Here is a 16,321-nt window from a genome sequence, read left to right as displayed (position 1 = left end):
AAAGACCTCAACTTTGCACGTTAGTGTAACTTAGATGCCATTGTTTTCTATGGTGTAATGCCACTAGAACTACAATCGAATCGACAGCCAATAAATGCGTGAGCAGAACTTACAGTCACAGAAAAAATGGAATCTTATGATGCTCTGTGAGAGCTAGTATTATTGTAGCAAAGTAAATCCAAGGGCTCCTCACAGTAGTACTGAGCTAAACAAGCCAAGGAACATTGTAGATTTGTTCCTTGGTCACTATCCAGTGATACAAAAAAAAGTTTAATGGTGTGGACCCTGGGAGCAGACTCAAGCCCACATTTGAACAACCTACTGCCAGTTAATTGTCTAGCTCTGACACGAAATACACCCATGGAAATGAGGTACCAGAGCCAGATATTTAGTGTGTTTGTGTCAGTACTCCAGTGTGAGTCAGCAACCTCAGAAGAAAATTGGCGAACAAGTCGAAAACCACAGTTTCCATTTCAAATGGAGCATTTTTCTCGACTGACAAATGGGCAGAAACTGGAACACAATTCTGGCTACAGCAAGCACATATTTATCAAGTGCATATTTTTTATACTATGTGAACTTTTCCTTTGTATTGCGTTGAATCTTTCACTAGATGTAGAAAGTTGAAATTCTAAACAAGGGCCATCCAATGATATCTGCACAACAGAGTTTGCACCATTACTGAGGTCACAAATACATTGCTACAGTCTATCTCAGCCCTGAAATAAGATACATGTTCCAGACTTGTTCTTTGAACTGCTGTATTCTGTATTTCGAATTCTAAGTAGCTGTAAATTGCTGTTATATCATTTGTTTAGAGTTTAACTTCCTTGAGATTTATTTTTTGTTTGTTCTGCATTGTGTAGATGCAAACTCATTTAACCCCCTGCCACGCAACATGTTTTTCTTTCTTTTTCTCTGTTTCGCTTGGATCAGTGCACCAAACATTCCCCTTCTCTTTTGAGTTTCCAGCCTGAGTCATACTGCTCTTGATGAGCGCTAAATAACAATAACAATGTGCATTTACATAGTGCCTTCACATTGGGTAGCTTCTCAGAGCACTTAATAATAATGTAGTTTGACGCCGAACTGAGAGAAAGGGGAGTGACGGTATGGCACAGTCGAAGAGGATGGTCTTCAGGCATGATCTGAAGATGGGTAAAGAGGGGGCGAGGCCGAGGGATTTGATACAGGGACTTCCGGAGGTTCGGGACCTAATAGCTAAATGCAAGGGCACTGATGATGGAGTGGAAGGACTTTACAGTGTGTTATGTGAAGCGCTTTGGGACGTCCTACCGACGTGAAAAGCGCTATATCAAATGCAAGGACTATTATTATTATTAAGGCCAGAGCCAGCTGATTGAAGGGGGTGGGTAGGGGTGTAAGCAGGTTGGAGAGGGAGGATGGTGCCAGGGCATGAAGTGATTTGTAGGTGAGTGTGGAGATCTAGAAATTGGTCCATTCTGCAATAGGGACCCAGTGGAGCTGGGCAAATACTAGTGTGATGGAGGTGTGGAGTTTGGTGCTGGTGAGGGCATGTAGGTCTGAATTAATTGTACTTTGAAAATGGTGGAGCTGGGGAGACGGTGAGGCGGTCATTGGACATATTGAGTCTGGAGGTGATAAAAGCATGGACAAGGATTTCAGCAGGCGGACGTGGAGGAAAGCGGTCCTAGTCAGATGTGGGGTAGAAGCAGAGGCAGAACACTAGCACAGACCCCGGGAGGATGTGATTTACCTGCTCATCCGCTACACTTAGTGCATGATCCATGCACCAAGCCGCGGAATAAAAAAAAGCCTCCATATCCTTTCAAAAAAGAACAAAAATTAAGCAGAACAAAAATAAACAACATTCCATGGAAGTAATTCTTTACATGAGTGGTATAACACTTACAAACACCAAAAAATGTAAAAAATGTGAAAATGTTAAGCAGACAAATACGCCAGTTGAAGGCAGATCCTGTTTAGTGGATACGGTTTAAAATGTTCAGTTTTTATAAACTGGCTGCATTAATAAGGTTTGTTTAAATTCACACTCCCTGGAACACTTTAAGGACATCCCTGTAGTGTGCTGGTGATGTCATCACACAATCAACATGCTGCAAATAACAAGGATCTGCTTCTCATTTGATTTAAGAGGAAACAGAGAACTCTCCATGTATGTGTAATTGCTGCTGAGCATCGCTTTAAATACAATTTTTGCAGTAAAGTACAAAAGGTCTTTGATACTGTGTTCCAATTACCTGCTTAAATATCTCATTTACAAGGATTCATTTTTATTTTTTTCATTCAAGGTTATACAGTAACTCCAATAAAGTGGCCCTGCCAGACACCAGTAAAATTTTGTGACATTTCACAATGAAGCAAGTTCACGGCCTTCAATTTGACTAAATTTTAGTGAATTATGTCATAGAGTGCAGAGAAAGACAACTATGCATTTAATAAATACTTTGAATTATCAAAGTGAAGTAATGGTCAACAGAAAAAAAATAACTCATATAATGTAATATAGTTGTGCTTGCTTTTAAATTATTACAATTTAGTGATCAGAGAAAATCCATTTGTCCTCATTGTACATCACTAATAAAAGGAGACCGTTCCTGGTACAGTGGCAAGGACATTCATGATTCAACATCCTGTGTTACTAAAATGCCTAGAATTCTCTGTGCAGTCAGCTTCCGGTCTCATCCATTTGGTATTCCTGGAAAGTGACAAGTGGACCCCAGGTGTTTCACCAAAGGGAACAATGTATTTAGAGATGAGAGAAACATTCTGAGCTACTCTCAGGTACCTACCAGCACGTGGCTACACAACAGCATTGGCAGACGACTGCGAGCAAATTCTTGCATCTCATTGGCAAGGATAAGGTGTGACATTTTATACAGGTAATATTCTGGGAGGCCTAACGTGAGAAAGTCTGCTTGTTGCCAAGCACAGTAGCAGCTTTCAAAATGTCACACCACCGAACAGGGGGAAATTGGAAGAAAAGAAAATGTTAGTTTTTTTTTAAAAAATTGAAAAAGGATGTCATCCATTCAGAGTGGCGGTCTCTAGAACACAATAAATTCCACTGAATATTAGTTATTTCCCGTGGTCAGCCACCACACTAGCTTTGTGCAACATGTCTAATGTTTTTCAATTATGCTCTTGGCTGGTTGAAAAAAACAAGCGCAGCTTTTCATTTTTACTTTGGAGAAACTGGAATGTCACTTTGTTGTTGGCTGGTTAGACATTCGGCAGATTTCACATTGAAAATTCACAGTTGTAAGTTCACTTCTATATTAAACCTACATCATTTGAAATGAATGGCAAGTAGTGTCTTCTAAGCCCCAGCATGCTGAAGAGATGAAGTCACAAGGCAGGCAGCAAGTCACTGGCTGCCTTATCAAAGCAACACAAACGATACCATAGGCCTTACTTTTGTACGTAAGCACGAATTCCCGACATGATCTGAGATTCCAATTTAATCAGAAGTTTTGAATACCCAATTATTATGGTAAAAAAATCATACAGTTTGTAAGAAGTATTAAGGTAAAATCCCCATTGATAATATTACTGTGTTCTGAAGATCAATGTGGTGAGACAAAAAATTTAAATCCTGTTAAGTGGAGAAGTCATTTGCCACAAAATTGGATTCACACATCAGGAACAGTCAGTTGCCAGGAATTCACAGTGAACGATTAGGGAGAATATTCTGTCACGCAGTTTCTTGCATAATTTTAATTGCAACGGAAGACTCTAAAATGCAAACTGCTTCGTATTTGTACTGTATAAGATTCAGTTTGCTGTAAGCTTGTTTTCAGGTTGCGGAAATAACATGAATGGACATTACATTGTGCAGAAGGCAACTCTTATGTGAGTTGTAAACATCTGGGCAAACAAAAATTCCCTTCACAGGAATGCACAACAAATGCTGTCCAATTAGCTGGAATGAATACAACATGTGTAAATAGAAACTGGTCTTGGATATTCGATTTTTATGTACTTAATAGAATCTTTCTCTTAAAGCCAGCTGTCTGCATGGGGCGTGTTCCAAATTTGAAGTTGAAAGATTTAATGATGTTTTTGAGACTTACTGTGTCAATATGTGGATGGTATGCAGCTTGTCTTGTAATACCTTTGATGTTCGGATTCATATTTCCTTCCCTATCTGTATGAAGACAATCTTTTGTCTCCTGTCTCCTGTACAACTACATAAATGATCCCTAAACTATCATTTCAAACAGTAGGATTGGGACTCACCAATATTATATAGTCACATTTCTTTTTTTATGCTTTTGGAGTTCAAAGGAATGGAATAGCACAACAAAATAAAATCAGCAGACACGCAACCTGATGGAAACACTTTTGAGATCTTTTCTTTCTTTTCCTTTACTTTTTCTGTGTGCATTTTTCCCTCCCGTCCCTCAACAACATGAAAACCTTTCTCTGTTTCCTTTACACCAGTGGGAATACTTCCCTTGTGGGTGATAGGAGCTCTTTGGGAGGTCAAAGGTTGCCCAAGAGAGGAAGTGACAAGCTGCGAAATGTAAAAGAGCAATTTTTTCCACATGTTTCTGTGCTCTGAAAGCAGTATGGGGTTGTCAACCAACATCATTTTAAAATGCACCAGGTTACAACATAGCATGCCTGTCAAACTCAATTTACAATTAGAGTAGCTGTATTTAGTTATAAAGTTTTACTGCTCTGGCGAGTTACATCTACATGCACATCAGCAGAATCTGCTTGAAGTTAGCTTTAAAACTTTCAAAGTTGTTTTAAACATGGAAATAAATTTCCATTTTATACAAGGATCATACTTAACTGCAGGATATAAATCAATCCAGTTGCTTCCTTGGGGCAGTGAGGTGAATGAAAAATAATCTTATTCAGTACCTTTGCATACATTTGCATTTTATAGTGGAAGTAAATGATAAAAGGAACTCTGCGGCAAAAAACTGCTGTTAGTTCTTTGTGCAGGGAGCATAAAAAACAGCATTACATATAAGCATCTCAACAATGCGACCACTTTCAAATTTTGCGGGTAAACAACAATGTTATTGCAATAAAAACTGCTGTGCAAATCACATCCAGGAAGTCACATTCCTATACTCACACGTGTTACAGAATCACACTGATAAGTCAACTCCCCTATACATAAGAGAACTTTAAAACATACCTCTGTTAAAGTTGTAAGGCGTTAGATTTTTTGTTTATATTGTTCCTATTTCCTATGTGTTTGAAGGATTGTTGTAACTTTGTTCTGATATTTAGCACTGTAATTGTACTTGCCATTTACTCAATTTATACCTCCACAATACATTGACATAAATCTCTAACAACATATCTTTACTGCTATGAATAATTCAGTTCAACACGTGGACTTGATTCCAAATGCCTAAAATTGGATCCAGAGAAACAAAAGACTGTAGAAGGCTTGTCTGGCCTAGCACTTCAATTTTGTGCAGGCCTGTGGTGCAGTAACAGGTTTATGTAGCTCTGATAGGCTGCTTTAAATAGGATAATCCACCACAGCATGCAGAAGTAACTTGGAGAAAAACATCAAAGTAAATGGCTTTACATGGACCTGTTCTCCTGAGCTGATACATTAACATGGGAGGATGTGCTAATACTTGTGAACTGCTAGTACAACCTTAGTGAACGTTAATGTTGTTTAAGAACCTGGTTCAGCTCTGGAGATGGATTGCTGCCTCCTATGCAGGAAAGAAAGGAACAGAATTCTCCCCTCCGTAGCAAATTCCAAGTCAATAAAATGTTTAAAATGCCACTGATGTCGCGGTTTAAAGCTGAGTTACCTTAATGCGAAATTTTCACCAGTTCCATAAACAGGCTAAATTGGTAAAAAAAACTCACACATTTGAAGGAGCTCAGTGAAAGAGAAAATGACTAGGGTGTTTTACTCTGCTCTGCACACGGTGTATCTTTTGGCTGGTTTGGAACTGGCCATGTTGGTATTGTGTGGCATCCTGGCTCAATGAGATTTGGGGAATGAAAAAGGAACAGGCAGAAAGAGCATGTATTCTAGATTTTTTTGAAAAAAAGAAAATAAGCACAGAGTGGTTTAATACCAGTTAAGGGGGAAGTCTGTTGCTAAACAGATGATGTCCATTAGAATACTATTCATTTCTCATTCCATGGAGGAAAGCAAACATTGTCACAATGGACCATACCCTGCTGCTAAACTAATGAGGGCATAAAGGCTTCCTCTCCAAATTTCTCATGCTATATCAATTATGCTACAACAGTCATGTTATCAGTGAACAATTAACAAAATTATTTTGGATGGAATTCCAAACTGCCTCTACTTGTAAAATAAATGTCAAAAATTAAAAGAACAAACATTGCAATAAAAACAGAAATAAAAAACAGTAATCTGAAATAAAAACAGAAATATCTGAAAATATGTAACCGTTTAATACAGCCACAGGATTTGTTTTTATGTTCTTTGCAATGGTAACAAGTTCACTTGGAGCATATCATGTGACACAAATACACTCTTTCTCCAATCTGAGTAAACCTTTTCAAGTAGATTTTTAAAGAAACTTAAGGAGAAAAACTCCACCTGGGTCTAGATTTACTCTATTTCTATAGAGTTTCGGAATATTCAGAATTAAGCAATGATAGGGATAGAATTAGGATAAAATATTGTCTATGTAGGACAGCAAATAGAAGGCCAGGGTGTAATTATGACAAAGTGGAGATAGAGAAATATATTAAAAAAACCTTGCATTTGATATAGCGCTGTTCACATCTTTTAGATGTCTCAAAGCACTTCACAGAATATACTGTGAATTGACTGTATATTTGTGGGTGAAACGCAGCAGCCAATCACCCACAGCAGTGTCCCACAAACAGTCGTGGATTGAGTGACCAAATTTCATGGTACTATCTCATAGTACTATCATTACCAATTCTATTTAAAATAATCCTTGCAGGAGTGTGACCTCAATTTAATGTCTCATCCATAGGATGACAACTCCAATGATTCCAAACCCCTAGCATTGCATATAAGTGCCAGCCTAGACTATATGAGTTGAAAGGTCTGTCGTGGGACTTGAACCCACCACCTTTTGATTCAGAGATGAGAATGCAACTAACTGACACTTTCATTAATCTTTCACCTCCTCATCCTCCCTGGCTCCCACCCTTAGCTTAGGTGCCCATCTAGCACTGTGAATGTACTTTGAGACATCTTTCCAAAGGTGAAAGGCACTATATAAATGTAAATTGTATGGCATTGTATAGCATCAGGTGCTTTGGGGACACTACCCTGCATGGGGTGGGTGGGGGGCGGGGATATAAATATATAAATACAAGTTGTTGTTTTTGTTGCTTTTGTTGCGAGTCTGTTACACCTGTGGGCAAGCTACTCCAAGGGTCACATGGAACAGACTATGAGCAAGATCACCTTACAGGATAGTTCTAGGCGCTATCTCCATTTGAAATAGCTGTGGCTGAGGCTGCTCGTGCTAGGATCAAGCCTCAGTTACACTGCGAGATGGAAGCCAAAGTGCTGGTAGCAATGTGGAGCATGTCAATTCAGAAGTCGACAACCTGAATTTTCTAGCCACTGACCTTTCTGAATCTCTGCAGAAGGTCCCTACAGGCTGGCAATCCTTAAACCATGCTGTTGGCCTACAGGGGCAGGCTAAAAGGTCAGCCCACACATAGCCAGATAAACACGTGGGTCTGGGAGCAGTGGAGAAGTCCATTTATCCTGCTGTCCCAGAAGCTGTTGCCTCTGGAGTTTGGAGGAAGACCGACCTCAGGAGGAAGTCATAACCACTTCCAGAGCCAACATTGCCACTTTGTTTACACGGTAGCACTGTCACCATTGGCGGGGCTGTCGATGGCAGCCATGGCATATGGAATTCAGCCACTGCAATTGCTTCAAACAGGCAGTCAATTAGTGCCTGTATTTAAACACTCTAATATCTCTTTTCTCTTCTGAGATGAAAAAGTGTCCTTTGGGAATAAAGGTCAACAGCTCAGTCGTGGGCTTTGCACATTTCCCACTGAAACATAGAAGGGTGCAAGCAATATTCACGTCAAGTGACCACACACATCTTAGACTCCTTGTTGATATCTTAATGGGATCTTATTCAAGTTAGCACAGACCTCTGAACTTCAGAGCCAGTGTAATGATACTTTAAGTGGGTCAATGCATAATATAAATGGCTGCCAGTCTGTTGTGTAGGAGCTTTAATCTGGGAAAGGTCCTAAGTTTAACAAAACGATAGGTTCTGTAATGCAGCTGTACACAGGCTGTGACTTTAGGTTTCCCTTGCAACCAATCAGGAACACAATAATTACAAAGCTGGGTAATCCACTAATGGTTGCCACATTTTTATGACCTCCTGTGTCTCACTATTTTCAGTACTTATTTGGGAATTACATAAGCTAATGTTGAAAGAGGTCATGCTTCCCCTGTGAAATGGCAAATTATTAATCTTCCGGACTCACACGAGAGGTCATTTTGTAACTTATAGCCAGGATATTACAAGTCAATATTTGTTGTATTGTAACCTCTGGGTAAATCACTTTATAGCAACTTTAAACAAGAGTCAATCTAATTAGTATTTGACACAAGCAACTCTGCTGAAATACATCCCTTTAAAACTAAGTGTTTAACGCCTGTATAGATCATTTCAGCAATCCACATCAACTTCTTTTGCAGGTCCATTCAGTGTCATCCTGCAGAATCATGAGTGCACTGAACAATGGCCATTTAGCTAGTATCCCAATGTGTACTCTGAGGTACACAAACCTTAGATCTCGACAATCTGCATATATTACTTTCTAAAATTATGTAAGCAGAGTGCACCCTCCAGGGAGAGGGAACACATTCCATTACAAATGCAGGGCAAATTCTATGCCTAAGAGTATACAATCCCTCTTAGACTGGATTGGATACTTTTAGGAATGGTGAGGGGCGTCTGCATGTGTCAGATTAGAGTCCTGTAGCGTATTGGTTGCAGCACTTGCCTACAAGGTAGGGAAACTGGGTCTGATTCCCGGCAGGGCGAAACGTAGGGCAAGTTTCCTTACTTCACATGCCTCTGTTACCTAGCAGTAAGTAGTAACCCGGTTGTTAGTCGATTGGTAGATCGCTTTTCTGGGGATAATAATCCATTCCAAAAAAAAAATAATAATAAAAATTTGGAAACTCAATCCACGACTGTTTGTGGAACACTGCTATGTGCAAATGGCTGCCCCGTTTCATCCACAAACCATACAGTCAATTCACTTTCAGCATATTCTGTGAAGCACTTTGAGACGTCTTGAAGATGTGACATCAAGCGTTATCAAATGCAAGGATTATTATTATTATTATCATTATACCCGGCTGACCGAATGAAATGGCAACACGGGTCCTTCCGGCTGTTTTTTTAAACAGCATTTTAGCGGCCATGGATTTCAAACTGTGACCTTTAAATGCAAATTTACAGGACAAGGACATAATTAGATCAATATCCTGTAAAGCAGCACCTGGATTTATGTTCCTACTTTGAAAACAGTGGGAATCCAAGATGGTGTCTTGCAATATTTTCAGTCAGCTTTGGGCATGACTATTACTTAGAAGCTGGGGAGCGGGGTATTTTGAAACATATTTTAACGGAGTCCTTAATTAAAGAACAAAATGTGTTTAAATAGTCAACAGAATATACTCATAAGAATTTTTAACCCATTGAAACTATGTGTGGTTAATCCTTCATCTATCATGACAATTTTGGAAATTATTCCCCAAGAAAGTAACCAATCTCTTGGCATGGTTTTCTGGAAGGCTGAAATCAAATGGGGCAAATCATCCTCTTCATCAGTCCTTCTCTTTTTATCAGGACTTGGGCAAGGACAATAGTAATATGTTACACCATATATTATGCTCTATTTATTACTGTGCTGTTTGTATTGATTCAAAGCACTGAATCAATGCTAAAAGCCCAGTACCAAAAATCACTGAGGACATATTCAATGGTAGGGGTCAACCTGTTGCACTCTCGATGGCTCTTCAATAACATTAACAAATGCGCACTTAGTTGCACACGTACAGAGCTCGCCTCAACACAAGCAAATTCTACTTCCAGCTTCTAATTGCGCTTCTACTGGAAGACATTACAAGTTATTTCCAGCAATATAAAAGCAGCATTAATTCTGCTGCCATTAACCATATTGGCCTAGATACATTGCACTTTGGCCAAACTATTGTGTGAGTGTCAAATTCCCTGTGCCAAGGATTTTATTGCATTCAAGAGAAGCAGACTTTCAGATTGTGATAGAGGCATAGGGCAACTTCTAATTCAAATATTTGCTGCATCTAACCGTTTTAATGATAAGAATTCATCAACCAAACATTTAATAATGTTTTAATTTGAATTAAATGAACACGCCTTGTGTTTGTTTATCCATTATTAAATTTCCTTGCAACTCATCACTATTGTATGCAAGATAGATTCCCACTGATAAATTATGGCATGTTTCTTTGCGAGGCTCATAGCTACACTTAAGGCTTTAAACACAGGAAACAAAAGTAAATGAAAAATGAAGCAGCATTTAGCAGTCAGATGGAAAGAGATTATTCATCAAGCATCCTTCAAGAATATATCATGCTTTCCAATGGATAGCTCTATAGGGATTTTGAGGGCTGCAAAACCACTGGTGTAAGATCACTTTAGCTGATTTATTTTTAGGAAAAATTCAATACAATATAGTGCCTTTCACATTGGAAGATGTCTTAAAGCACTTCATAATGCTGGATGGCAGCTTCAGACACAAAATCAGACTGGATCACTAACCTTCTTCTGCAATAGAGGAGCATCTAGAGCGAGACTGTGGGTTGAGGTCCTTTCCATCAGATTTCTGAGTACGAGCTGTCTTTGGGCAAGAGTTGATATCAAAGATGTTTCTATCGGTTTCATCTTTTTCAGAGGTATAAAAGCACTCAGATGATCTTAGAAAGTGTGCAGGAAGCTGGAGTGCCACCTCATACTCATTCTGTCCATGGAGGTATTTTGGAAGCTTTATTATCTGTAGAATGGATTTCAAACAAATTGTTTTTCTTTAGAATATTAACTCTTAAAGTATGGAATACTGTTAAATACAGTTGAAGAGAAAACAACATAAATGGTATCAGAACATAAAATGAGTATTGTGCAGTGCCTCATTGACTAGTATTGTAACCGGGTTTACACTGGTAGTGTGACAGGCCACTAGGAAGTCACCCAAAAAGGTAATAGTCTATGCAGCATAAACGTGGTAACCTGATCTACCCCAAGACCTCTTCACTCTGGGAGGACGGCTTTGGTCAGAGAGGGCCAGGAACTGAGGAGACTGAGGTCTTCTTCCATGGTTGTGTCAAGGCTGTTGCAGAGAGAACTGTTGAACAGATGCCTTTAGAGATTGATAAAAGTGTGCATAATGTGTACGGGGGGGGGGGCAATTGTGAATGAAAACCACACATTTTCTAAGTAAGTTGGCACCAAACATTCTGAAAAGAGTTCTGAGGAGCTTTATGATAAAAATTCTCACTTAAAGAGTAGAAAGAGTGCCTTTTTCCACCCTCCCCCTTCCTAGCATTCCCTCTGCTGATGTATCTTCACACTCTGTTTGAAACTGGTCTATCATGGGCATTGGATTTGCCAAGCTGCTTTAGGCATTGCATTTCCTCTACCCATTAATGGGACAATCTGGGCCATAGCCTTTCAGCATCACGAGATAAAATGAGGTTGCGAAAATGCTTAGCATAAAACTTCATTCAGTTCATTTTATCCAAATTGGTGCAACCTGAAAATTTGAGGATGAAAGAGTGTTTGCCGTACACATGCTTTTATGGTAAATCATGAATCTATATCAATCTATAGATATTACTACTACATGATGTGAACTTGATGTTTTTATTACTGGTCTTTAGTTTTAAAATATGCTGCAATGATAAACTGTCATTTAATTGACTTGCCCTGTGCAGAATATCAATGTGTTAAATATATTTGTATTGATTCAGAGTTTTTTTTAATATGTTAGGACAGTAATATAAATTGGATGTCTCTCTTTCTAACTGAAACGCTTACTTCCAGATTAAGCAAGGTACTTTCAATCCAGTTTCCAACTCTTCCATAAAAATAGTACACTTTAGACCTCACACCCTTTTAAAAACCTGAATCCACTAAACAGGATGAAGTGCTAGGTATATTTTAGTAAAGGAAAAAAAGGAAAGCCTACTCCACTAAATAATATATAATAATAATCCTTGCATTTGATATAGAGCCTTATCACATCTTCGAGACGTCTCACAGAGTATACTGTAAAGTGAATTGACCGTATATTCTATATTTTGTGGGCAAAACACGGCCGCCAATTGTGCACAACAGTGTCCCACAAACAGTCATGGATTGAAGTGACCAATTTATTATTATTATTATTTTTGAAGGAATTATTAACCCGAGAAAAGCGATCCACAATCGATTAACAATAGCTACGTAAACAGAGGTGTATGGAATAAGGAAACTTATCCAACGTTTCGCCCTGCCCGGGAATCTAACCTATTTCTCTAATCACTGAGCTATAGGACTTCACTAAACCATCAATAGTGGAAGCGTATTTCTACACATCTCTATTTTCAATGTCTCATCCCACTTCCCAGTCTTTTTTGACTCTACTTGCCTCTCGTTTCAACTTAGAACTCAAGAGTTTTAGAATCATCCTTGTTGCTCTTCACTTACACCCTGATGGTGGGGGAAAAAATGATCATTGACTGTCACAATTTCTGCTCTTCAAGGGAAAGAGTCAGAGATAGATACATAGAGAGCAGAGAATGCCCTATCTATCTGTCTCAAACATATTAACAATTGCTAGCTACAAACATTGCTCTCAAAATCTGTACCTTTGTCATTTGTCATAATTTAGTGCTAAGGGAGTTTTGGCTGGACAATATTCTCCACTCACTATTGCTTTCTACTACAGCATCAAATCATTTACTTTAAAACATATATTACATTTCAGAAACAGAAGCCGGAACAAGCTAGGATCTGTGACCATTTACTGAAAACTTGTAATGATAGTACTGTAAATTTAATTTAATGGCAGTAAATTCAAATCAAATCTGCGGAAACACTATTTCATTGAGCGAGTAGTAAATGTATGGAATAGGCTCCTTAGAGAGACAGTGGAAGCAGAAAGTGTTGATTATTTCAAAGGCAAATTAGATAGATTTCTTTTAGGAAATAATGTTTTGGTGTTCTTTTGTCTTGCAATTCTTATGTCTTATGTTCTATTCTTCTGCATGTTCATTTTTCTAAATTGTACATGCATGAGTGAAAGATAACCAATGCAAACAGAAACAAAACAAGGAGGCCTCAGAAAATGATTGATATGAATAATAACTAGCATTTGTTTTATGGTACATTCTGAACTTAGTGCTACAATGCCTCATAATTGTGCTATTTTAAGCAAAATATGATCATTTAAACAATAAATGTTGACCTATTATTGCACCCTTGAAGGAATAGTGTCATATTTTAAGAGAAACTATGTCCATTAGTTGTTTGATCTTGCACAAGTGTTACAAAACACTTTGCACAACTTCTACAACCAGAATCACAATGATCACTTTCACAATATTTTACCTGAAAATAGAGGTTGCACAGCCAGTGATCCAAATCTGATGATATAAGCCCTTCGATTTTTTTGAATTCATCTATTTTGGAGTCCCGATGACCCCTTAGAAAAGGACATTTAAACTTTCCTTCCAGAATCTCAAAATGAGCATTGCAGATGGGAAATGCACCCCATCCGACTACCCGATCAATGTGAATATTTGATCCCTGCAGCAGAAACAGCTCAAAGATCAACACCATTCCTGGTTTAACATCATGTTGGGAAGGTAAAATCTAGAGAATAAAAATAACATGATATAGTTGAACATTTAAATCTTAAACTTCATTTCACAGTATGCTGAAATTGGCTCCAAGGACACACACAAAATGAAATAAACAGGGTTGAGTTTTCACTTGAAGCAGTTGGCAAAACAAGTCATGCAGTACACCGTAAACCCAAACATCTCATGGCCTTAGCCACAAGACTACTGTCTGAAAATTTAATCTGGGAAAATTATTGAACTCCATCTTTATTTGGAAGTGTGTTTTTTTCTCTCTCTCCACAGTTATTAGCAATTTTCCAAAATTCTGCATTATTAGAGACAATAATCTTAATAATAATAATAATTGTTGCAATTGATATAGTGCCTTATCACAACTTTGAGACGTCTCAGAGCGCTTCACAGAATATACTGTAAAGTGAATTGTATATTTTGTGGGCGAAACTCTCAGGCTAAGATTGGGAGAATTGGGGGTGTTCTAATATCCAGAATTATGGTTAGTAATGGTTATGGTTAGTAATCATGGTTATGGTTAGTAATAGAGAAAGGAGGAAGGAACACATTTTTAAATCTTACCTACATTCTCCTCCTCCCCTGAACATAGAGGTTTTGAGATACGGCACTGTTTTTTCCTCTTTCCACATGCTGTCCACAATGATAGGTTGGGGCAGTCCATTCAACAAACATGCACACAGACATTTCTCAGATGACTCGCCAGGAGGCACACACACTTGAGCAATGCGGGAAGGTATCCTTTCACAGTCACTCTTCCCTCCCTCCCCCAGACAACTTGGCTGAGACTGGCAAACTCATCCCCTAGGGGAAGCCCAAGTGCAAATGTCAGTAAGTCTGGGATTTAAACTCGGGTCTCTTAATTGGGAGCCCGACATTGTAGTGTTTTAGCTGCTGGGACACCCTACAAAGATACTTTAATTATAAAGATAGATTTCTAAATTAGCATATAGCACCTTATTCAGTAATTCAGTGGAAATCAAGATGACAGACTTTATTAATGTTATGTGTCAACTACTATCGTGCTCTTAAACACAGTGTCAATCCAATGTTCCATAAACATCAAAGCTCCAGTCTTTGTCGAAACCAATGAAAATCAAAAAAAGGATTTTAATTTTAAACATTCATTTTCTTTTGTTGGTGAAATGTATTTTCCTTATTCAATAAGGAAAGGGGTAAACCAACTCTGTAGTGATATATGTGTATATATTGTATAAAGAACAGAAAGTTTTCTCCTTGTGTACATCAGTCACAACCACAAGTCACACTGCACCTGACTAGCCAATTTTCTGTTTGTAAACTGTGACTACTATGCAATAATCCAGCAGAATAATCTGTGACAATGTGCTGTCAGTGAAGCTATAACTGAATGTCAGCAATATTTAATAAATGTTCCCAGAGTATTTTTTCATAACAAAGTATCACAAACAATGAATATAAGTGACCTCCTGTGTTTAAAACAAATGCACTTAATGTGTGTTAAAACTTGCTCCTTCAGGGGTTTAGGCAGTAGCATTTACCGTGCTATGAAACACAAAGATTTAGCATGTAGTTGAATGTAGGTTTTCTGATTTCTTAGGCACGTTGACTTAATTTTCTTTAAGTGGCACCAGTAGTATGAAAAGGTTGTTTGTTCGAGCTTGTCAAAAATACATTTCCACGGTTATTGCAAATTCTGAAGTGTGAGGCAGAGCAGATGCTGACATAAAGAAAAATACCTTCTGGAAAGTGTTGGGATCATCACATTGTGGGAAATAATACCTGAGGTGATGTTAATCAGTTCCTGATAGTGAGTTCTCTAAAGGTTCTTCCAAGAAAGTAACAGCAGGCATGACAAATAACTACAAGGAAATGAACTGTATTATTCATATGTAGCTGTCTAAAGGCATTATGCAACTCCTGGACTATAAATCAAATATCAAAACATGCTTATAATCTGTCTTCAAATTTAACATTTTGGAAATTGAGGCGACTTTGCTTTTCCTCTTTTGTCCTATGCGCTACAGACTTGTCTCAAAGTTTTAAACTATTTGTATCATTTGTTTGAAGCAACATATTTGAAGCAGTGTTGAGAAATTGACAGGAAAAGAAATACATATTTCCCTGCATTTGCATTTCATTTTATTCCTAATAAAAAAAACTGTGCCCTTACAATAATGAATAATAGGTCTCAAGTGTGATTTATAGACAAGGATTAAATGTCAAGTTTGAAAAGTTGCTGTTTAAATCATGGTGGACCCCCTAGGGTGAATCACAGGGAATATCTAAATACAATCTGATCCTCTGGGTTTGTTCAAACCCCACATAAATTTAAAATAACTTCAAGAGTCTGGTATGCTTTTCATAAATACATCAATACCTATATCTGTTAGCAACCAAAGTTCAAAAATAAACAAATGCATTTATAATTCAAAGATGCAAGCAGTTTCTGTTTTTTTA

The 16,321-nt window shown here is 38.1% G+C and overlaps 1 protein-coding gene across 1 annotated transcript in view; it reads right to left on the bottom strand.

The window, feature by feature from the left end:
* Positions 1-13,860, bottom strand: part of ofcc1 (orofacial cleft 1 candidate 1) — a 98,857-nt gene extending 84,997 nt beyond the window's left edge. The window contains exons 1-2 of the mRNA XM_007900903.2: positions 13,620-13,860; positions 10,794-11,025 (exon numbers count right to left, since the gene is read on the bottom strand). Coding sequence (XP_007899094.2) covers positions 10,794-11,025; positions 13,620-13,850 — 463 coding nt within the window. The 5' untranslated portion in view covers positions 13,851-13,860. The remainder of the gene's footprint in view (positions 1-10,793; positions 11,026-13,619) is intronic.
* Positions 13,861-16,321: the final 2,461 nt, after the last annotated feature.

Source organism: Callorhinchus milii, unplaced genomic scaffold, assembly GCF_018977255.1.
Source record: "Callorhinchus milii isolate IMCB2004 unplaced genomic scaffold, IMCB_Cmil_1.0 Scaffold2, whole genome shotgun sequence".
Lineage (NCBI taxonomy): Eukaryota > Metazoa > Chordata > Chondrichthyes > Chimaeriformes > Callorhinchidae > Callorhinchus > Callorhinchus milii.
Note: the sequence above shows the minus strand (reverse complement) of the source record. Positions and strands in the feature narration are given on the sequence as shown.